Below are 23,234 nucleotides of genomic sequence, written 5' to 3' on the forward strand. Positions count from 1 at the left end.
GGCAGGGGCCATGCCCCGGGGCCCAGGTGCATCCCTATGAGCAAGAGGTGCTGGGAGATGAAGCCGAGGGGCAGGCATGGCCCAGGTCGAGGGTGGACTTGGGCATCAACTTCAGCATTTCAGCAGGGCAGCCTGGAGACCCATCTAGATCACCACACTCACTCCTGACCTCATCCCTGCCTCCCTGACTTGGCTGTCCTCCGGTTGGCCGAATCACGATTCTGAATCTACTTTTGTAACCAATGACAAGTGTGAGTCGAATGATAGGAAGGAGAATGCTGTTACCACACCCAAAGCTGCTGTGGATGGCTGGGATTCAGGGTAGAATAGAAGGGGCAGGACAACATCAGGGCAAGATTCATGGAGCATAATGATGGTGAAGAGATCTGGGCCAGACGAGCAATGGGGTGGACAGTGCAGAAATGCATAAGCGAGTGCCGAAATGTAACCATATGTCCTGGCTCCCTTCTGCCTGCCCCTCAATACCCACTCTCCATGAATTTCCATTCGGCCCTGGAGCCAGATGGCCTGACCTATATGAACTGCTTCAAGGGTTTCCTTTGCCTTCTGACTTCAGGAGTGGGGAGGGGAGGTGAACAGCTGGGCCCGGGCATTGAGGTGAAGGGCGTGGTAGAGGGGCCTATGCTGGATACGAGGGGAAAGGCCAAGGGGAAAGTCTGGGCTAGTGAGGTCCTGGGAGCACCTTCACTGGTATGTGGGGAAGGGGAGCAGAGCCACTCGATTGCAGAATGTGCACAATGGCTGAGCCGCGGATGGCGGAGGGCTGAGCTTTGCACCAGGCGCAGGCATGGCGCAGGCACATGTGGGCTGGCCAGATTGTGTTGCTCACTGTGAACGCGGCGGGGAGCCTTCAACTGCGGCTCAAATTCCTGAAGGCCTCAGGGTCTCAAATGTCAATAGTAACTGAGAGGGTAAAGGTGCTGGGCTTGGGTTTGTTGACTCTCCTACAACAGTATCATGATGCATCATGAGAGATTTCTGATGCAATCTGACCATTTTCTAGATTATCCAGAAAGTTTATCTGGAGGTTTGGGGGGATACAGTAAATCCTAAATGTGTTCTGATTTCTGATAAATCTTTGAGGCAATGATGGAAAATCTTGCAATTTATTAAAAGCACCTTTGAAATGTGTGAAAGTATCAGTTGCTCAGTCGTGTCCAACTCTTTGCAACCCCATGGACTGTAGTCTGGCAGACTCCTCTGTCCATGGAATTCTCCAGGCAAGAATACTGGAGTGGGTTGCCACTTCCTCTTCCAGGGGATCTTCCCCATCCAGGGATCAAGCCTGGGTCTCCCACATTGCAGGCAGATTCTTTACCACTGAGCCGCCAGGGAAGCCATGAACTATTATTAATTTAGCTTTAAATAAGGCTTACATGGGCTTCCAGGTGGTACTAGTGGTAAAGAACCCACCTGCCAATGCAGGAGACACAAGAGACGTGGGTTCGATCCCTGGGTCAGGAAGATCCCCAGGATTATGGCAACCCACTCCAGTATTCTTGCCTGAGAAATCCCATGGACAGAGGAGCCTGGCAGGCTCCATGGGGTCGCAAAGAATCAAACATGACTAAAGTGACTTAGCATGCACGCACAAATCTTCCACAAGATTTGTAAACATACCTGCTATACCAAATGACCTTCAGTGTGTTTGGTTGCATCCACACAGACAGAAGTTATCCAAAACATGGAAATTACTTCATCATATAGACTTGGACATCATAATGACAGTTAATAAAATGAAATTCTAACTGTGTTTCCCTTTTCATTGCTAAGTTTTTCTTAAGGAAAAGAACTTTCAGAAGGTAAGCAAGAAAAACACAGTGCCAGGAAATGAGAACGTATTCAGCAAAATGAACACCTCGATATAAATGATACCCAAACATCTTTTCTGGCTTTCATTTGACCTATTATGAGATCTGACTGGCAGCTATTTCCCCAATTAATTGATCCTGGAAAATTTGGCAAGCCTTACTCTTCTCCAGTTCAAGAACTGGACAACTCCCCACTTTGTAAGTATCAATATAATAGTATCTATTAAGTGTTTTAAAAGCTTTGGGAAAAGCATCTGTCAAATAAACAGTTATGTAACTTATTATAGTAGTTAATTTCAAATATTTATATGTAAATATTGATGCCTGTTCTAAGAAATATTTTATGAAATTCACAAAGCATGTCAGTATGTGAGTGCCATAATCTAACTGCGTGTCCTGGCTGCCTTCTGCTTGCCCCTCAGTATCCACTCTCCATGGTTTTCCATCCAGCCCTGGAGCCAGGTGACCTGACTATATGAACTGCTTCAAGAGTTTCCTTTGCCTTCTGACTTCAGGATGGATGTGGTCAACAGCAGTGGGAAGATCCACAGGTAGGAAGAGAGGGGAAGTAGGTACTTACTCTCTCAGCTTCCTTCCTGCTGTACAGGGATGCTCTGAACCTAACCAGAGGCCACAGCTCCTGCCAGGTCACCTCTCCATACGGCCTCCACCCCAGGATCACATGACCGTTAGTCTTTGTGCTTAGAGGTACTAACTGGTCCTTGAGGTTGTGAACCCCAGGGAAACTCACCATCATTTGTTACCTTCTATAATCTCTGACTGCACATTGTGGACAGCCCTTTTTATTAACTCTCCTCCAATTATTCAGTTTGACTTTTCCTTCTGATTCTTGCCAGGATATTGAACGATAAAATATAAAAAGTTAAGCACACCCTGACATTTTCCTTTCTTGTAGTCAATTTGCTTATCACCTTAATGCTTAAAGAACTCTTTGTATTCAAAATTCAGAGAAGGCAATGGCAACCCACTCCAGTACTCTTGCCTGGAAAATCCCATGGACAGAGGAGCCTAGTAGGCTGCAGTCCGTGGGGTCAAGACTGAGAGACTTCACTTTCACTTTTCACTTTCATGCATTGGAGAAGGAAATGGCAACCCACTCCTGTGTTCTTGCCTGGAGAATCCCAGGGACGGTGGAGCCTGGTAGGCTGCCGTCTACGGGGTCGCCGTGGGCCTGGGATTCAGTCCTTGATTGGGGAACTAAGATCCTGCAAGCCATGGTGGGCAGCCATAGATAGGTAAATAAATACCAAAGGGAAGTCAAAGGAATGTAGTTTAGTAGGAAATGTAAAAACATAATCTGCCTTGGGTGTAATAACTCCTTAAAAGGTCAGACTATCCTGCGTGATCAGTGAGGCGTCTCAGAACACAGCCCACCTGTTACAGTGGGCCTTCCCTCTTCTGAAAGGAAGACCCATCAGCAGAAAGCTATGAATCTGTCCCCAAACTTACTGGACCAATTGGTCGCTAGTCACCTCTTTCCCAAGCTGCCTAGAAATGCAGAGTTCTATTGCTTAAAGAAATCTGTGATCTTTATTCTACAGTGAAGACTTTCATTAATTCTGATTTAGGGACATCTGGAGGTTAAGCGTGACACTTAACTGCAAGAGAAAGACAGAGAGAAGTACAAAACGTACAAGTAAAGTCTTTTCTGTCAGAGTCAATTGGGTATGAAAAGCTTGGAATTCATAACTAATTTAAAATTGTTCATGGGGTGATATGTCATGAGGGAATTAAATGATGATGGAAGGCTATAGGTTCAGAAACACAAAACATGGGAGCAGATGACCCCTGGCTCCTGGGGAGTAGCAGAGCATCATGGGAAAGAGGACCAATTCTGAGGTCAGGGTCCCATTTTGCCATCTATTGACTTGGGCAAGTTACTTAATTATAAACCTTTGTTTCCTCATCTGTAAAGTGAAGATCATAATATAAGTATTCATACATTTATTACAAAGGTTAAATAGGATAACATATGTAAAATGCCTAAATTAGAATAAGTACCCCATAAATGTTAACTGATGTTATTGTTGTTATTATTTTCTCCTGAAGACTAGAGTTCACACCACTTTTGCTCATATTTCTTGCAAGGAACAGTCCAGCGATTTCTTACATCTTGCTCTTTCCATCTTTTTTTCCTCTTGGATATATGTGGTCATAACCCTGAAGAAGACAGGTTTTTGTTTTGTTTTATATCTCCCTGTCCCCATTGTCTCATAAATGTTGCTAGATGTTCCTTTGAGAAATTACCTCTGTCCTACTCTGAGACTCTGTAGGGTAAGGCTATCCTGGCTTCCAGCTCCAGGCTGTCTAGTGAATCAGGCCATTTCAAATAGACTGATTGACTCAGGAGTGAGTAGATAGCCCAAGTCAGGCTGATGAGATTCAGTCCTGGGGTTTTTGCTAGATCTCTAAGGAAAGCAAGAACTGCTAACCCAGTAGGGTATAAATCTGGAGATACCAGTGGTCATCATAGGGAACAGGCCGCCTGAGAATGAAACCAACACAGAGGAACACATAATTGAGAGATGGAGTGGTTTCCAAAAGGTATGAGTACCTGGGTTCAGCTGTAACTAAACACACACACACACACACACACACACACACTTTACAATTTTACAAGCCAAATAAAATCTTTTTCTTGCCTAAGTCAGTTTGGATTGAGTTTCTGTCATTGCAGCTGAAGGAGTCCTGCCAAGTCCCAGAGAGAAATCAGAAGTAGATAGTATGGTCCAATTGCTCATTTCTGTATTTTCCCCCCACATTTCCCCCTTCTCTTGTATTCAGTACTTTTAAACTGTCTTCTTCTTCATTTTTTTCCATGGGAAATAATCTGATAATGTTTGCCCTTGATGCTGCAGGGTGAATTTCTGTTATTATGTTATTTTTTGTAGAGTTGATATTCTAAGCTGTACATTTAGCCCTACAATGAAAGGCTTTGATCCTGCTATAGGATTTTAGCTCTAAATAAGGTATGTCCCAATCAAAAGAGATTTAAGAAATGTATCAACCAAACAACAATTTGTAAATCTTGTTTGAATTCTACTTTAAAAAACCAACAGTTTTAAAAAATAAACACTTTTTAAAGTTTCTATCTTTAGGAGATAAACATGGAAATGTTTTTAGGTGAAAAGATACATTTGAGATATGTTTCAAAATATTCTGGGAGGCAAGAGGTGGGAGGAGATGAAGTATAGCTGAAACAATATTTGCTATAAATTAATAGTGGTCAAAACCCAATGATGGGTTGAGCATGGGGTTCATTGTACTCTCCTAATTGTATATGTTCACATTTTTCAATAATAAAAGACTTTTAGAGAATAATAAGTAGAAATGGCCAAGGCAGCTCTTCACTGCCCCCAGAATCTCTGTTCTCCTCACTTACAAAAAGAACCCCTTTATTGTTGAGGATGCAATGTAACTGTCCAGATTTTTTTTTTTATTTCAATGATTTTATTTTTTTCTAGTCTCCCTTGTAGATGTGAGTGACCGATGGAAAGCAGATAGAACTCATTAGGTGTGGTTTTCAGGAATACTCTTTAAAGGTGCTGCTTCAGCTAGTTCTTTCTCAAAGAACTGAGAGAGGTACTGACAGTTATTTTGCATCTCAGGAGAACTTCACACCAGAATGCATGATGCCATCGGGATGGGTGGAAAAGATAGAACTTGGTTCCGTGATGACTGTGTAGCTGCCACACCAGCCCTGGGCAACTTTTCCTCTTTTTTTCAGAGAATTAAACTTTTTTTTTAAATTTGCATTTGCCCTTACAGAGTTTGTTAACTCCACGAAAGAAGGGAGGATCTCTCAGTCTTACAGCTCACTAACTTGGCTGCTTTTTGGAAGTACCTGGTGTGCTTTTAAAAATGTTAAGGTTTGGACCCGACTTACAGTGTCTGAATTCATTGATTTAGGGTACATTTTGGGCGCTGGAATTTGTAAAAGCTGCCCTGGTGATTCTAACGTGCGGCCAATTTGGTGATCCAATGTTGAAGCTCACGATTTGATCCCCCCGAGCGCTGGGCTCTGGCTGGGGGTACGGTCTGCTAAGTGTGTTGGTAGTCTTCGGCGCCGGAGCCAATCCGGCCCCGCCTTTTCCCCAGATCGGCCCCGCCCCCAGCCCGGGCCCCGCCCTGGCCCCGCCCAGCTGTGGCTCCGTGTGAACGCGGAAAAGCGTGATCCTTCCGAGCAGCCTGCGGGAGTGCGGCTGTGCGCCTGCGCGGCGTCGAGCGCGGGAGTGCGGCTGTGCGCTTGCGCGGCACCGGGTACCAGCGGGCAGTTTGAATTTCGCTCCCGGAGCCAGGTCTCGAGACCCTACGCTTCCGACCGAGATTGGGTGGGGGAGGGGGCGGTTCTCGGCGCCTCGCGACCCCACTGAGTGGGCCCTTTGCTCCCGGACCCGCACGAGGTTAGAGTCTGGTGTTGAAGATCCCCCCGTTCGGAAGCGGGCATTGTTTAGGCGGGGCGGGGGGCCGGGATGAGGAGCGGGCCTTAGCCGCGTTAGCCGGAGTGGAGGCTTTATTTAGACCTTCTTACCTACCCTTGGGCTTCCCTGCTGGCTCGGAGGGTAAAGCGTCTGCCCGCAATGCGGGAGATACGGGTTCGAACCCTGGGTCGGCTCCGAACCCTGGGTCGGCTCCCCTGGAGGAGGACATGGCAAGCCCACTCCAGTATTCCTTCCTGGAGAATCCCATGGACGGAAGAGCCTGGTGGGCTATATATATAGTCCATAGGGTCACAGAGAGTCGGACACGACTGAGCGACTTCACTTTCTTTTTTCACTTTCTTTCACCTCCCTTGAAGTGAACGAACAGTACCTGATTTCTTTCCTTCCCCTCCTTCCGTCTCCTTGTGGGCTTTGCTGTGCTCAGTCGTGGCCGACTCTTTGCGACCCCATAGAAGAGCCAGGTTTCTCTGTCTATGGGATTTTCCCGGCAAGAATGCTGGAGGGGGTTGCCATTTCCTCTTCCTGGGTCCGCCTCCTTACCGACCCCAGTAGTAAAGCCCCAGTCCCCACAGCATAGGAGAAATGCTTCCCTGGACCCGTTTCTTTGAACTTCCTGTGTTTTTCCTTAAAATTCTCGGGTATTTAAGTTTTCAGAGAAAATACTGACGTTGTCTTTCTGTATAAATAGCAAATTTGTCCGCCTGAATCTCTGAGGAAATGACACAGTCTTGTCTTCTGTACCTTGCTTTGGGATGCACTGACTATAGAAAGACTGTGGTTTTTCCAGTGGCCATGTATGGATGTGAAAGGTGGACTGTGAAGAAACCTGAGCGCCGAAAAATTGACGCTTTTGAACTGTGGTGTTGGAGAACACTCTTGAGAGTCCCTTGGACTGCAAGGAGATCCAATCAGTCCATTCTAAAGGAGGTCAATCCTGAGTGTTCTTTGGAAGGACTGATGCTAGAGCTGAAACTCCAATACTTTGGCCACCTCATGCGAAGAGCTGACTCATTGGAAAAGATTCTGATGCTGGGAGAGATTGGGGGCAGGAGGAGAAGGGGACGACTGAGGATGAGATGGCTGGATGGCATCACCGACTGGATGGACATGAGTCTGGGTGAACTCCGGGATTTGGTGATGGACAGGGAGGCGTGGCGTGCTTCAATTCGTGGGGTCGTAGAGAGTCGGACACGACTGAGCGACTGAACTGACTATAGAAAGCTCTAAGACGGATCATTACTGGACATTGGTGGTGGTGGTTCAGTCACTAAGTCGTGTCTCTTTGCGACCCCATGAACTGCAGCATGCCAGGGTTCCCTGTCCTTCACCACCTCCCAGAGCTTGCTCAAACTCATGTCTATGGAGTCAGTGATGCCATCCAACCATCTTGTCCTCTGTCGTCCCCTCCTCCTGCCTTCAATCTTTCCCATCAACAGGGTCTTTTCCAGTGAGTCGCTCTTTGCATCAGGTGGCCAAAGTATTGGAACTTCAGCGTTAATCCCTCCAGTGAATATTCAGGATTGATTTCCTTTAGGATTAACTGGTTTGATCTCCTTGGTTAGAAACTGAATTTTGTAGAATTGAAAGACATTACTCATGAGTTTTTGTACTTTGTTTTCCAGGAGATATGACTTACTGGATATTTATCATTCTTAAGTTTTGAAAGTGAACAGAAATTTGCGGTTTTTTTTGTAAATGTGTTTATATATTTTTTTTTCTTCAGAGGCTTAAAGGATGGCCTCAGATCTGGAACAGTTATGCTCTCATATTAATGAAAAGATTGGCAATATTAAAAAAACTCTGTCATTGAGAAATTGTGGTAAGTAAAACAGATTCCACTGACTTTGTACATTGAAAATACATTTTGATTATTATCCCACTTTGATATCTTATGCGTGGATAAGTGAATGTATCTTAGAAAGTTAATTTTCAGTTTTGAATAGTGATTTTTAAAGCAATCTGCTATCTGTAGTTTGAATATTGCAGAGGATACTAAAGTGTAAATCACATTGAACAATGAACTAGCTAATAATTACATTTATTTATTTATGTTTTTCTGAGACACACAAGGCTGAGCAGTAAGATTTTAAGGTTATGTTGAGTTCCTGATTCTAGAGCTAAGCAGAGATACTAAAAGATAAGGAAAAAACCAGAAATGGAAAACACCCATAGCGATAGAAGTATCCCATAACTCATATTGCAGACTGCTTTGATAAGGAAGGTTATCAATATATATCAATATTATCAATATATATCACTAGGAAACAGCTAATTGAAAATGAAATAAATTATTTAAACATCCAGAAACTTGGAGGTTGTGACCATCTTCCAAACTAGTCTGAAGTGCAGAGAAACAGGATCCTGGAAAAATATCGTTTACAAAAATGATGTGCTCTCCAGCCTTATCTAGGAGAACTAAAGATTTGATAGGCAGAATTCCATCTGCAGGGGAGATCCTGTTGAACTTTTATTGTATTTTGAATGGATACTTTTTAAAAAATTCAAAAATGAAATTATACATGTCCTTCTGAGACTTGCATATTCTCCCTCCCTTGTTGAGAACCACTAATAAAGAGACTTATCCAGTTTACAGTTGGTGGCTATGTATTCTGTAGAAAGTTAAAGCTGAAGCAACTGTGGGTTCTTCTGTAGCCCCCAGTCTCATATGAGGAAACTGAGGCTCTAGAAGTCAGGTGACTTGCCCAAGTTCTCCTGCTTATCAGTGGTCAGTTGGGACTACAGCTTTTGTGTCCTGATTCCCAGTATAGTACTTGTCTATTTCTATGCCATTTTTATTGAATAATCTAAAAAGGACATTTAAATATTTAATAAGTAGTCTTTAGATTTTCTTTCTGAGAGCATGATTACTCTTGGATAAATATAACTTAGAGATTATAAAACTATCCAACTTTGAATTCAAACGGCCCCACTGAAGCATGAGGCCTGGCAGAAGCAGTCTGACCTGTTAGGTTACTACACACCGGGTAGCTGTCGTTTGTACGTGGGGAGAATAATTTGTCTGTTCGGTTCCGCAGCCTATTCAGGAAAGCCCAGTAATATGTTTGCCACGTTGGCTGCTGTAATTTACTAGATCACTACTATCAAAAGTAGTGAATTTACTTAGTGCACTTATTTTACTACAGATCAGCAAACAAGGCCCTAAAATTTAGGTGACTGGGTTATTTGAGATACCAGTATCTCCGACTAATCCCCCTGAGATTAGTCTCAGCAGAGACATCAGTACTCTCGTTTATTTGTTCATTTCTTTCAGCTGTTACGGTCAAATGCTTTATTAGATTGTTGATTTGTAACAGCTTGCCTTTAGTGAGTGTCTTACTAGGTTGCAAGCAGAATGCCCGCACCTCTTCTATGTACTTTCTTGCTTCTCATTAATTCTCTGAGGGCAAGTGCTGGTGTCTCTGACTGCAGGCCTAGAAACTCTAGCCATTTCACTCTGCATCTGTAATCTCCAGTGTGGTCACATTTTGTTTTCACTTAGGGATATTTCATGATTTGGTTGTTAGAAGAGAAGATGGAAAATATTTGGTTATGAGGATGGTTTTCCCTTTTGTGCTTTTGAGGTGCCCTTAAAAAAAATTTTTTTTTTCACTTCTTTTATTTCTAAGGAGGAAGTTTCTCTGGTTTTACCATCCTTGTATCTATGAAGCTGGGGAGAGGGGCCTGGCGGTGGGGCTGGGAACTTGAGAGCAGGCTACTCTCCCCTGCCTCCCCCAGACACTTGCAGGCCAGTCCAGAATGTAAGCTTATCTTTCTGGCCAGTGATTAGAATTTTTCAGGTTTACACATGCACAGGATATATCCCATGAAGAGAGTCCTGGCCTCCTTTGGGATTCTCACTTCCAGCATTCTGTGCTTTAAAGGCCCAAAGCCGGGACTCTTATCCCCATTAAAACCAAATATATTAGGTTGCTGAGGTTGACAACCTCCTCTCCTGCATTTCTCTGCACCTTGAGTCCCACTTCTGCATGCCCCCCACCCCCCTCCTTAGGGCTACTGCAGCATCAGCTCATACATTCTATCTGGTCTGTGATTCTTTCTTCAAGTTGAAACTCATGGAGATTTACCTTTTTTCTCCTAAGAGCTCAACTATGCATGCAAAAGGGTGTGTATTTTATCTAGCATTTCTAAGTGCTTTATTATAGTGGAAGAATTTTCCAAAAATAAAAGATTCAGGGGATACTTTGTATTTACCGCCTCCTTCCTTTTTTTCATATTACTTAGTAACGAATTCTTAAGATTATTCATGGAGACAAATCCTAGGGGCTGAAACATTGTTCTTTCCTCAGTGTCCCTTTATGGTAAGGCTCTGTTCCAGGAGTTCCCTTGGCTACATGTAGGTTTTATGGTTTTCTGTATGTTTTATTTTCCATTTCATCTTATAGGGAAAGAACCTACCTTGAAGACCATTTTAAATAAAATAGGAGATGAGATCATTGTAGTAAATGAACTTCTAAATAAATTGGAATTGGAAATTCAGTATCAAGAACAAACCAACAGTTCTCTCAAGGTAATGGTTTTTCCAGTGATGAAACAAAATAAAAAAGGCAGTTAATATAAACACCTAATCACCAGGGAATTCATAAGGATTCTTTATGTTTATAATGTTGTTAGCTTCGATTATTAACAGTAAAGAGTACTATTTGCATTTTGTTTTCTCAGTGTAAAGGACTTCAGAGTTCCAGAGGTATTTCTTTCCATGCTGGTAGCCAATTTATTTACTAAAAAGGGAATATTTCCTAAATAATTCTTGGGAGGTTTAATTTAAATAAATGAGCTCCTGGGAGTGTGGTGTGGGAGGAGTGCCTGCCCTGGGTTGAGGAGACATGGTTTCCCACCCTGGTTCCCCCAGCGTGTTCTGCTACCCTAAGAAAGTCATTTTTCCTCTTGGAGTCTCAGTGCCCTTAATTGAAAAGTAATGGGTCCCTTCTATTGTGCGTTTCTTTCTCTGTTTGTACAGATTGTAGTGTAAAGATTCTCAGGTTAAAAAAAACACTTGAGCCTCATTCACACACACATTTTGTTCTAAATAAGCCTTTACCTAATAAAAATGCTTCTGATAGGATGGGAAAAGAATCTGTACCATAATTACCTCTTGCTCTTAGAGCCACTGATATGTTCAGCTGGATTGATCGAGGTGGCTTCTATAGTCCTTTTCAAGCGTTACAATCCTCAGTGTCTGTAAAGATTTTTCAGGGGATTTTCTGTAGGACTGGACATGATTATGCCTATCCTGCTGTTGGTTGAAATGAGATCAGTATCTCTGAACATGATCCAGGTCTTTAAAAGAAAGATGTCATACAAATTCAAAACAAACCAATAATGGTTACATTTCTGCCTTGCCCAATAAGGCCCAGGGTTAGGTGTGAGTTTAGAGAAGGTCCAACTCAGGATTAAAGCCTGTTTGGAATTTTTATTTACATGATGACTGAAAATCAGATGACAGGGATCCAAAGGTACAGAGTATTTTTTCTTATTGAATTTCCATGAGTTCATAACCTCAGATTCTTGGGAAAGTTAAATAAAGACAACACAAAATGCAGGCAGTTATGATCAAGTAGAAATTTTCATTAAGCTAGAATATACAAAACCTTCCTAAGCAATATCTCGTCCTTGCATTCCAGGAGTGTGTTCTCATTTGGTGCTGGGGAATGCTTGCTAAGTCAGCAAAAGCACTTTTACCAGAATGACAAACATAAATCTTTCATATACTTTTTAGTTGCTTCCCAAGGTTGAAGTATTTTAGAAAGACATACTTGTCAATCCTGTCTGTTGTAATGTTATTCTAGCAATTGTTCTCTGAACAAATCCAGTAGAGAAAAATGATGTATCACTATCCCAAGTCAGCTCTAGAAACCAAAGGGCTCCTTTTAAATATTGCAGAGTTCGGTGCTTTTTAACCCCTTCCACTCAGCATCATTGTAGTTGAACTCAGTCTTTCCTGCTCTTTTTAACATGTTAAAACACACATAGGCAGGACAGATGCTTATTTGTGAGCTTTTTTCTTTTTTTAAAGGAACTCTTTGAATCTCTTGAAGAAGATTGTAAAGATGTGGAGCATCTCAAAGAAAACATCCCTCCCCATTTGCCTCAAGTAACCGTTACCCAGAACTTGTAAGTGTGCTTATAATTATTTTTATTCTCTGGACTTATAAAACTATTAAAACAAGCACTTTAGATCTTTTTGCTTTTCGATATACTTGCAGTTTTGTTAGTGATTATCCAGTTTTGTTTTGTTTTGTTTGCACTTACACGAGAAATAATCTTTCCCTCATCTTTACCAGTTTTCTTATCCCACTGTCTTTAGGGAAAATGTGGTGCCTCTTTCCCAAGGATCAGTCCCTCAGAGCAGAGTTTGTTAACATTGGCTCTGTTGACATTTGAGGTCAGATAGTTCTTTTTTGTAAAAATAGCATATTTAGCAGCATCCCTGCTCTCTTCCAATGGAGTATCAGTAGCTCTCCTGTACACCGCCCCCCCCCCCCACCCTCCACCCAGGTCGTGACAATGAAAAATGCCTTCAGACATTGTGGGGGTGGAAAATCTCAGCTGACCCTTGAGAAACACTGCCTTAGGGTAAAAATAAACTTAATGAGCCTCCTATCTTAAAAATAGCTCAAGGTAGGAAAAAAAAAAAAAAAATAGCTCAAGGAACAAAGGCTTAGCTCTACTTTTACCCTGAAACTCCTGTCCTGCCTGTCTATTCACTGCTGGTAGATGTTCTTGCCTGCCCTTTCTCCTGAAGCCCCTAAAAGAGGCCATCCTACATCTTTGACTAGGCTGCCCCCTTGTTCTCTGCCCTCCTTTAAGTTACAAGTGTCTCCTAAGACAGTGTTACTTAACACCATTATTAATGCTCTCAGATGTCCAACTCCAGCCTTGACATGATCCCTGTTTCGGCTGTCTGAACTGCTTGCTGGGAGTCTCACAAATAAGCTGTTCTCTCCTCCAGGTTTACGTATGTGAGACTAAATTGGCTATCTCCTTGTCACCTACCCATCACCTGGACAGGAACAGGGCGTCTCCAGCCTCTGTCTCCGTCTTGTAGCCCCTTGGCCTCTGCGGGGTGTTGTCTGCCTCTGCCCTCCCTCTCATTGTCTGGCTCCATGAGATCTTTCATCATCTTTCGTCTTTATGATTTGGGAGTTACTTGTGTTTTGTCTCTCCAGTATTTCTCCACAGCCATCTCTCCAGTCCTCTGCCACCAAAATTGTATTTCTTTTTTTAATTTTATTGAAGTATAGTTGATTTACAAAATTGTATTTCTAAAAGGGGCTCCCCTTGTATACCACGACTAACTTAACTATTTTAACTTTTGAAATGGATCATATATACAGAAAAGTAATTGAAGTATTGTTAGTGCAAATTAAAGGAGAATAATAAACATCAGTGAATCTACCAGTCCGGTTAAGAAATAGGACACTGCCAGTACCTACAACACTTCTGTTGCAGATTCTCCTTCTATCAAAGAGGTAATCACCCTGGCATTTGTGATAATCACAGTTTTGTGTATGTGTTTCCACCAACAATTTACTGCTTAAATTTGAAAACTAAAAGGAAAGCACGAATCTTGCTGTGTAGGAAAAGAGCCATGTTGCTGCTGATAGTTGAAGGTCTCCAGGAAATAAGCTCAACAGAGTCCCTGGCGTGCCAGGGTACCTTGGAATTTCCCTCCAAGAAGAGAAAATTAGGGAGTTCCTTGGCAGTCCAGTGGTTAGGACTTGGTGCTTTCACTGCCATGGACCAGATTCAATCCCTGGTCAGGGAACTAAGACCCCACAAGCTGAGCAGTATGGCCCAAAATGGAAAAAAAAAAAAAAAAAGGAAAAGAAGATTAGTGGGCAGGGTCATGAATGAATGGAGGAACAAAAGACACCTTGGGGTATCTGCCAGGTCTGTTAGGCTGGACACTGGCCACCCAGCAAGAATGTGGCCCAAGGAGTAGGGGGGGATTTTCTTCTAAACTCACTGTGGCCTAGGTTCAGCTTTCAGGGCCAGGTCACAGCAGAACCTTTGTATAGGCAGAAAAGGTTATTTTTAGCTGATGCGCACAGCAGGGCCTGAGAACAGGCAAGTACAGGTAAGAACCAACCAGGCTCAGCGTGGAGTCTCAGGATAGGTTTCATGTAAGGATGATGCTACAAGCACTGGGCATCTTCACCTTCACAGCCTGTCACACGGTCGTCTCCTCAGCCTGGTCGCTGTCTGTGTCTGGTACTCAGCTGTCATCTTGGAATCTCACCTCCCTGTCTGTGGGATTCCCTTTGTATACTCCTGGGTTGGATCATTTCTTTCCTGTTTCCCTTTTTCTGTTTGGAGAAGTCAAGCCAACCTGACTTGCTGCTGGCACGGGGGTTTCTTCCTTCCCTGGCAGTTAAACAGCCTAGAAGCTATAGCCTGTTCCTGGACTCTGTTTGCCAGTGCAGAAGGAGCTGTATCAGGCTTCTCACCCACACCAAAAAATGGAGCAGGACTGGCCCTAGGGCACCCACATTCGTTTCTGGCAGCTGAAATGAGTCTGCAGCAGGTGGGACCGATACTAGCAAGCCAATGGGGTAAATTAGAAGTATAAGATGATTGACGTTTGCACATCCAGAAATAGGGGAATCAGAAAGATAAGTTGTATAGAGGTTAAATTCAGCTTCACACATACTGACTTAGAGGAGCCAGTGAGATAACAGATGAAGATGTTAGGCATGTGTATTATTTGTACCATGTTTTGCGTGCATAAATGACGTGATTATGTTACTGAAGATTTGGGAACTTAATTTTTCAGTGTTCTCCCCACTATTCAAAAAAAAAACAAACCTTTTTTTTGTCTGTGCCATGGGGCATGTGGGAACCTAGTTCCCTGAGCAGGATTGAACCCGTGCCCCCTTCATTTGAAGCTTTTGGAGTCTTAACCACTGGACCACTGGGGAAATCCCTTCACTATTGAGATCTTCAAAGCATTAGCAGTAGGGATAGAAAATGAAAATGTTGCCTATAAAATTATAACGAGATGGAAAAATTAAAAGATCATGTGCTTAATACTGGTCATTTTCACTTGCGAAGCCTCCTACTATGCCACAGAATTCTGACAATTGTGTGTCTCTATTCTGTAGTGTTAACAGATCAGATCTTGACCCTGAAGAACCAGTCAAAGTTGAGGAACCTGCACCCACAAAGAAGCCTCTCAAAGAACAAAGAAGTATTAAAGAAATGCCATTTATAACTTCTGATGAGTTTAATGGCATTCCTGCGTAAGTATTTGAGATAAATTTTAACATTCAGCTCTTTAGTAATCAGCATATATGATTGTGATAAACCTTGAATATATTATTTGTAACATGCTGTATTCCAGTATTGATCTTTTCTAAAATAGTTTTATATTATGCTGCAGGAATCTTTTGTGGAAGATGCTTAAAATTTTGTTTTTTATTTAGTTGTAAAATCTAGACATAGATCTAGAGATGGATCAGTTTGTTCTGGAGTCCTCTCAGGGTCATTTTATGATACAGATTTTTTATCCAATTACATTTTAGAAGTAGCCTCAGTTTTGCTACAATTTTAGGGAAAGGGAGTATGTTGTATAGATTTGGAAATTAGCACAGAGAGAGCTCTGTTTGATTTCCGTTTGTCCATTAACTTGTGCCACACACTTGTTTGAGTCTGCTCTATTCTGGGCTCTGGGTCACTGAGGAGAAGAATACAGGGGTGAATGGGACAAGATGCTTCCTCTCAATAAGGACTCCACTGCTCTTCATAGAAGACATTAATGGGGAATTAATTATGGAAATCCCTATTATAATTCCAGGGCTTAACTTCACATCTTGGCTTTATAGTTGCATTTCTTTTTATTTTCTTATACAAATAATGCATGTTGTGAGACTGATAACTCATCTGTAATTCCACCACTCAGACAAGATAGAGTATTTCCTTCTGTATTTTAATTTATAGAACAAGTTGTTTCTGATTGTTATTACAACAGTGTAGTTATTCTATGAATATAATTTACTTTTTTTATTGAGCATTTTTCCATTATTAACTGTCATCGAAAACTTGGATGTTAGTAGTTGTATAATATTTTATGGTGTGACTACTCTATAAGCTATTTAAGCATGACTTTATCAAATATTTGGGTTGACTGTTGTTATGAAGAATGGTACAGTGAAATTTCTTTTACACAGGTCTATTTTGTAATTGCTTTATTATTATTATTTCCTTGAGATAGAGTCCTAGGAGGAGACTCCCTGGGGCAAAGAGCATGGTTATTTTACTTGCCTGAGATGTCCATCCAGATATATATATATTTTTAGGTTTACAGGAAAATTGAGCAGACTGAACAGTGTTCTCATAACTGAAAACAGCTTCCCTTATTACTGACATCTTGCGTTAGTGCAGTAAATTAGTTACTATTGCTAAACCAGTCTAGATACTAACTAGATATTAACTAAAGTCTGTAGTTTGCAGTAGGGTTCATTCTTTGCGTTGTGCAGTCTGTGGATTTTGTCAGATGTGGGATGTCACATCCCCGCCGTTATATCATACAGAATAGTTTCACTGCCCTAAAAATACCCTGTGCTCCTCCATTTCATCTCTCCCCCCGAGACCCTGGCAGCCACTCGTCTTTTTATTGTCTCTATAGTTTTCCCTTTTCCAGAATGTCATACAGTTGAAATTATACACTGTTGCCTTTTTGGACTGGCTTCTTTCACTTAGTAATACACATTTAAGATTTCTCTAGTGTCTTTTTGTGACTTGATAGCTCATTTCTTTTTGTCGCTGACTCTGATGCTGGGAGGGGTTGGGGACAGGAGGAGAAGGGGACGACAGAGGATGAGATGGCTGGATGGCATCACCGACTCGATGGACGTGAGTGTGAGTGAACTCTGGGAGTTGGTGATGGACAGGGAGGCCTGGCGTGCTGCGATTCATGGGGTCGCAAAGAGTCGGACACGACTGAGCGACTGGACTGACTGACTCTTCCGTTGTGTAGGTGCAGTAGTTTATCCGCTCATCTGTGGAACAACATTTTGGTTACATCCAGTTTGGGGCAGTTATGACTAAAGCTGCTGTAAACGTTCACCTGCAGGTTTTTGTGTGGACATGTTTTCAGCTCACTTGGGTAAGACCTAGGAGTGTGATGGCTGGATCATATGGTAAAACTGTTTAGCTTTGTGAGAAACTGTGATGCTGTCTTCCCTAAGCAGCTGTACCATTTTGCATTCCCAGCAGAAGAGTTCTGTTGCTCCATATCCTTGCCTGCATTTAGTTTTGTCCGTTGTTTTCTGTTTTAGCTGTTCTAGTCAGTATAATGTACCTCACTGTCTTAATTTTCAGTTTCCTGATAACATGATGTTGAGCATCTGTTCATATACATAGTTGCCCCTTGAAAAATATATGGCAGTTTCACAAATCTGAGACTCGGAATGAGGCTGACATTTTAGTTTTTTTTGTTTGTTTTGGCTGCTCAGTCATTTCCTTTGTTGACAACTTTATGTGATTAAAGTTGTTTGATGCTATTTGGTTTTCTAAATTGTTGTTGTTGCCAAGAACAAATGGCTTGTGAGGAACAGTGCAGTAGAAAGGTCTTTAGAAAATGCTTTCTTGGGGACTTCCCTGGTGGTTCAGTGGTTAAGAATCCGCCTTGCAGTGCAGGGGATGTGGGTTCAATCCCTGATCGGGGAGCTACGATCTGACATACCTCAGAGCAGCTAAGCCCACGTGCCACAACTACTGAACCCACGTGCCACAGCTACAAAGTCTGCATGCCACAGCAAAGATCCCACGTGATGCAATGAAGGCCCGCCTGCTGCAACTAATAGCTGGTGTAGCCGAGTGAATACACAGATAAAAGAAAATGCTTCCTTGTAGGGAGGATATTGAAATAGTCATGGTAGAGTATTCGTTTTTAAACTAAGAGATTATTTAACGAATGAGAGAAGTTAAAAGGTTAGGATAAGAAGAATGTGTTCCAAGCATGGGGCTTTGGTTCATTTATCTTTAAAAAGCTGATACTGAGGTGCAATTTAAAGTGGAAAACACTGGCACTTGTTTTGAGGAAATTAGAGGATAGTTCACATGGTTTAAAGCAGGGGTCCCGATCTCCGGGATCTAATGCCTGATAATCTGAGGTAGAGCTGATGTAATAATAATACAGTGCACAATGAATGTATCACACTTGAATCATCCCCAAATCATCCTCCCCTACCCTGCCCGACCTGGTCTGTGAAAAAATTGTCTTCCATGAAACTGGTCCCTGGTGCCAAAAAGATTGGGGACTGCTAGTTTAAAGGAATGTCTTGTGTTGAGCTGTGGCATCAACTGTTTGTGGAAATTGTGGTTAAAAAAATGAGTGGAGAAAATGAATTTAGAAAAGAGAATAATGAAAATAAATGGTTTTGGTCAATATGAATATTTTTCTTTAAACATTTATACATTATTTTATATTAAGAAACTTTCTATTAGAAAACTGCCCCTTTTAACAGAGGGGAAGGTCAGAGTTTAATATAATGAATCCACAATTTGTTGAAGGGAAAAGGCAAACAGATCATGAAAATTTTGTTTTGGGTGTATACAGACCACTCAAAATTGAAGGTCTCCTATTCTTATACTCTAAGACTGTGATTGGCATCACTGACTCAATGGACTAGAGTTTGAGCAAACTCCAAGAGATAATGAAGGCCAGGGAACCCTGGCATGCTGCAGTCCATGGGGTTGTAAGAGTCAGACAGGACTCAGTGACTGAACATCAAGAAGACTCTGGCGACTGGGAGGACAGGCAGGAGGGAGACTGAACTGGAAGAATTTCATGGACAGAGTATCCTGGTGGGCTGTAGTCCGTGGGGTCACAAAGTGACTGAGTGACTTTCGCATTCACTTTCAGACAGTACTTAAGGCCATTTGAGCGCGAAACAAGTGAGGCTGTCCATCCTTCTCCTCTGCCAGGCAGCTGTGCAGCTTAGCTTCTGGGCCCTCTGATCCCTTTGCAGCCCCTCCACCACCAATTCTTCTTCGTCGGCTCTTCATCTCTGTTGTCTTCTTTGTCATTTCCCCTTCCTCCTCCCTTTTTTCTCCCCCTTTGTTTCTCTGAGCAAATCTGTTTCTGCAGAAAACTGAAGTGCTATGAGTTATATAATTTATTAATACTAAAATATTTCTTCCCCTTGCTTACAAACATTTTAAAATATTTAAATAAACTGTTATATTGGAATTAATCCATTGGAATCAGAATTTGAGATTAAATTGTTAATTTAAATTATTAACTTATTACAGTAATTCTATAAGGAGTAGGGATAGAGATTTCTGCATCCAGATATAAGTAGGGAAGATAAGCACTAATACATTGTAGCCTCTACTTAATTTTTCAGTGGTTGAGACACATCTAGTTTATTTGGAAGTTGCTATAAAATATTTTTCCAAAAAGTGCTAGTAGCTTGTATAAAGTAGTTGACTGTATAAAGTCACCATATGTAAACATTTTTCTTCAAAGAAAACAATTTTGTATGATGATTCTTTTAAAAAATTAATTTTCTTTTTTTACAGGTACATGAAATCCCGTTTAACCTATTGTCACATTAATGATGTTATTAAAGAAATCAACAAGGCAGTTGTTAGTAAATATAAGATCGTACATCAGCCAAAAAAGGCTATGAGTTCTGTGGCCAGAAATCTCTATCACAGATTTATTGACGAAGAAACGAAGGAAACCAAAGGTAAAATCAGAGAGAGAGAGAGAGAGTGTGTGTGTGTGTGTGTGTGTGTGTGTGTGTGTGTGTGCATGCGTGTGTGTGTGTGTGTGTGTGTATGTACATGTCAGCTGTTTGGAGTGTAACTAAATCATGAGAAACAAAAGTAATTCCAGAAAATTCTAACTCTAGAGAGGTAGTTCTCAACCAGGGGCACTTTTCCCACCAGAGAATATTCTGCCATCTCTGGAGACAGTTTTGATTGTTACGCCTGGGGTTGGGGGTGCTCCTGGCGCCTGGTGAGTAGAGACCAAGGGTCCTGAGTAGAGTATAGACCACCATAGGGTACCCTATAGTGCACAGGGCAGCTCCAACAAGAAAGAATTATCTAGTCTAGAATATCTAGTCTAGGTGATTATCTAGAATTATCTAGTCTGAAATAGTAGTAGTGCCGAGCCTCAGAAATACTGCGTTGGAGTCTCTTACGGAATGATACCCAGTGTTTTCAGAACTAGAATAGTAATAACAGCTGGTGATGCTTAGGTAACACTTACTATGTGGCAGAGAGTGTACTAAGGGCCTTAGTCCTCACAGCATCCTTATGAGTTGTGTACTATTATTACTCCTGTTTTACAGATGAGGAGGACGTCAGTTCCTTGCCCCAGGTCAGTCAGTTGAGTGATAAAGCTGCCATGGGTTTCTGGGTTACATTCTCTTAACCACTACCATATTGCTTCTTGAAAAGTGAATTGTTCAAAAGATACCAGCAGATAGCCAGTGATAAAATAAGCAAGGCTGCACTGCTGAAATGCTACAGTAAACATTATGCAACTTCAGTTGAAAGAATAATTATTTTAGCAAGAATACCCGTTCTCACTTTGGTTCATTGATGATAGTCAAAATCATTAATGCCATTCATAGTCATAATGTAATATATTAAAGACTCATCTTGAAAGTTGTCCTAATAAAAATTAGCACTAATATCTTTACTTTCAGGTCATTATTTTGTAGTGGAAGCTGACATAAAGGAGTTCACAGCTTTGAAAGTCGACAAGAGGTTTCACGTGATACTGAATATTTTACGACACTGCCGGAGGCTATCAGAGGTCCGAGGGAAAGGGCTTACCCGATATGTTATAACATAACGTCCTTGTGAGCTTTTGAACCAGCTAATAGGGTTTAGAGGCTGTTCCTATAGTTTCCTTACATGTAATTTTTTAATACATAATTTTTTTAGCTTTTTCATTCCTTTTTTGTTTCTTCTAAAAATAAAGATGTATATTTAAAAATCTGCTACCTTACAGTAAGTCCTTAATCACCTACCATGTGAGCCTCTGTTGTAGGCATACAGTGGAACTAAGAAATGTTCCTATTTAGTTTTTGTGTTCAGTGACAGTGGCACCAGTCCCAGTGAGAGGGATGCAGATAGAAGCCAAAGTTCAAGAAGAGAAGACCAAGGAAGGCCAGGCTCTCTGGAATTAAAGGTCATTAGTGTCTATATTCCATCCTATAGACTGATGATATTTCAGGCTATAGTCAGAAGTTGGATATGAGGGCAGCACATTGATCCCTGGGTCGGGAAGATCCCCTGGAAAGGGAAAGGCTGCCCACTCCAGTATCCTGGCCTGGAGAACTCCATGGACTGTGTCATCGATGGGGTCACAAAGAGTCGGACACGACTGAGCGACTTTCACTTGTTCACTTTCTTCCATGTGGTTTTCTGCTTTCCCATATGTGGTTAAGGGACAGCTTACCTGAAATGCCTTCAGTGTAAATCAGTCTGTAAACATCGACCTGTAATGAAATTGCAATAAAAGTATATTGAGATGAAAAAGATAATACGATGTGTGAGCAGATTGATAGTGGTCACGGAAAATGGGTTGGATTGTAAGAATTTAATGGAGTTTTACTTCCACACTTGGGGAGACTGTTAGTGTAATCTGTGTCTTAGTGTTCTCTAGAGAAACCGAATCAACAGGCTGTCTATCTGTCTATGTGAAGGGAATTGGAAGTGACTTAGTCATGTCCAACTCTTTGTGACCCCATGGACTATCTCCAGGCCAGAATACTGGAGTGGGCAGCCTTTCCCTTCTGCAGGGGATCTTCTCAACCCAGAGATCGAACCCAGGTCTCTCACATTGCAGCTGGATTCTTTACCACATGAGCCACAAGGGAAGCCCAAGAATACTAGAGTGGGTAGCCTATCCTTTCTCCAGCAGATCTTCCCAACCCCAGAATCGAACCGGGGTCTCCTGCGTTGCAGGCAGATTCTTTACCAACTGAGCGATCTATATCTGTGTCTGCATCTATCTATCTCTCTATCCATCTGTCTCTAGTGGAGATTTATCATGAGGAATTGGCTCATGTGATCATGGAGGCTGGGGCCCCCCCAGATGTGCTGTCTGCTAGTTGGAGGCCCAGGAAAGCCGGTGATGTGATTCAGTCTGAGTGTGACAGCCTGAGGACCAGGGAAGCCAGGCCAGAGCAGGTGAGATGAGAAGCTGCAGCTCAGCAGTGAGGCAGGAAAATAAGGAACACATTCTTCCCTCCTTCCTCCACCTTTTGTTCTACTCAGGTTCTTCCTGGATGGATGGGAAGATACCCACCCACATGGGGAGGGCAGTCTTTGTTTCATTGAGTCCACTGGTCCAGTGCTCATCTCATCTCGAAACACGCTCATAGACACAGCCAGAAATGATGTTTAATATGGGTGCCCAGTGGCCAGTTAATCCTCACAGTCTATGTCTGTGCCATCAGCTTGGCAGGCTGATCCTTGCAGCCGAGAAAAAAGTGGCCTGGTTAACACTCACTGTGATGACCCCAGAATACGTTACGGGCACTGCTTATTTATTGTTATTCTTTTTCTCGCTAATTTAAATGCAGGTATGTTTAATTTTGACTAGATGGACCTTTGTTGGCAAAGTAATGTCTCCGCTTTTTAATATGCTGTCTAGGTTGGTCATAAAACTTACCTAGTCAAAGCTATGGTGTTTCCAGTAGTCATATATGGATGTGAGAGTTGGACTATAAAGAAAGCTGAGCACCAAAGAATTGATGCTTTTGAACTGTGGTGTTGGAGAAGACTCTTGAGAGTCCCTTGGACTGCAAGGAGATCCAACCAGTCTATCCTAAAGGAAATCAGTCCTGAATATTCATTGGAAGGACTGATACTGAAGGTGAAGCTCCAATACTTTGGCCACCTGATACAAAGAACTGACTCATTGGAAAAGACCCTGATGCTGGGAAAGATT

The 23,234-nt window shown here is 42.2% G+C and overlaps 1 protein-coding gene and 1 long non-coding RNA gene across 4 annotated transcripts in view; both read left to right on the forward strand.

Annotated features, from left to right (window-relative positions):
• The window catches only part of LOC132658478 (uncharacterized), a 31,215-nt gene extending 28,375 nt beyond the window's left edge, over nt 1–2,840 (forward strand). Inside the window, exons 4-5 of the long non-coding RNA XR_009598162.1 lie at nt 1,795–2,030; nt 2,255–2,840. This is a non-coding gene — a long non-coding RNA (uncharacterized LOC132658478). The remainder of the gene's footprint in view (nt 1–1,794; nt 2,031–2,254) is intronic.
• A 3,205-nt stretch (nt 2,841–6,045) lies between these two features.
• On the forward strand, nt 6,046–21,822 carry SKA1 (spindle and kinetochore associated complex subunit 1). Of its 3 annotated transcripts, none has more exons than XM_060405274.1 (7): nt 6,046–6,256; nt 7,918–8,114; nt 10,699–10,823; nt 12,330–12,427; nt 15,418–15,555; nt 19,841–20,010; nt 20,980–21,822. In XM_060405274.1, exons 2-7 carry the CDS (start codon nt 8,030–8,032, stop codon nt 21,126–21,128), a joined length of 765 nt encoding a protein of 254 aa, XP_060261257.1. In that variant the 5' UTR covers nt 6,046–6,256; nt 7,918–8,029; the 3' UTR covers nt 21,129–21,822. The 3 variants fall into 3 exon arrangements, with proteins under 3 accessions (XP_060261257.1, XP_004020591.1, XP_042095166.1); XM_004020542.6 differs by having other exon boundaries at nt 8,019–8,114; XM_042239232.2 differs by having other exon boundaries at nt 6,046–6,151; nt 8,019–8,114.
• The last annotated feature ends 1,412 nt before the right edge of the window (nt 21,823–23,234 follow it).

The sequence above is a fragment of the Ovis aries genome, chromosome 23 (genome assembly GCF_016772045.2).
Source record: "Ovis aries strain OAR_USU_Benz2616 breed Rambouillet chromosome 23, ARS-UI_Ramb_v3.0, whole genome shotgun sequence".
Classification (NCBI taxonomy): domain Eukaryota; kingdom Metazoa; phylum Chordata; class Mammalia; order Artiodactyla; family Bovidae; genus Ovis; species Ovis aries.

Coding starts and splice junctions, on each gene's coding strand:
- SKA1 (XM_060405274.1), top strand. CDS start 8,030: ATGGCCTCAGATCTGGAACAGTTATGCTCTCATATTAATGAAAAGATT. Junction 8,115..10,698: donor TCTGTCATTGAGAAATTGTG/GTAAGTAAAACA, acceptor TTCATCTTATAG/GGAAAGAACCTACCTTGAAG. Junction 12,428..15,417: donor GTAACCGTTACCCAGAACTT/GTAAGTGTGCTT, acceptor TCTATTCTGTAG/TGTTAACAGATCAGATCTTG.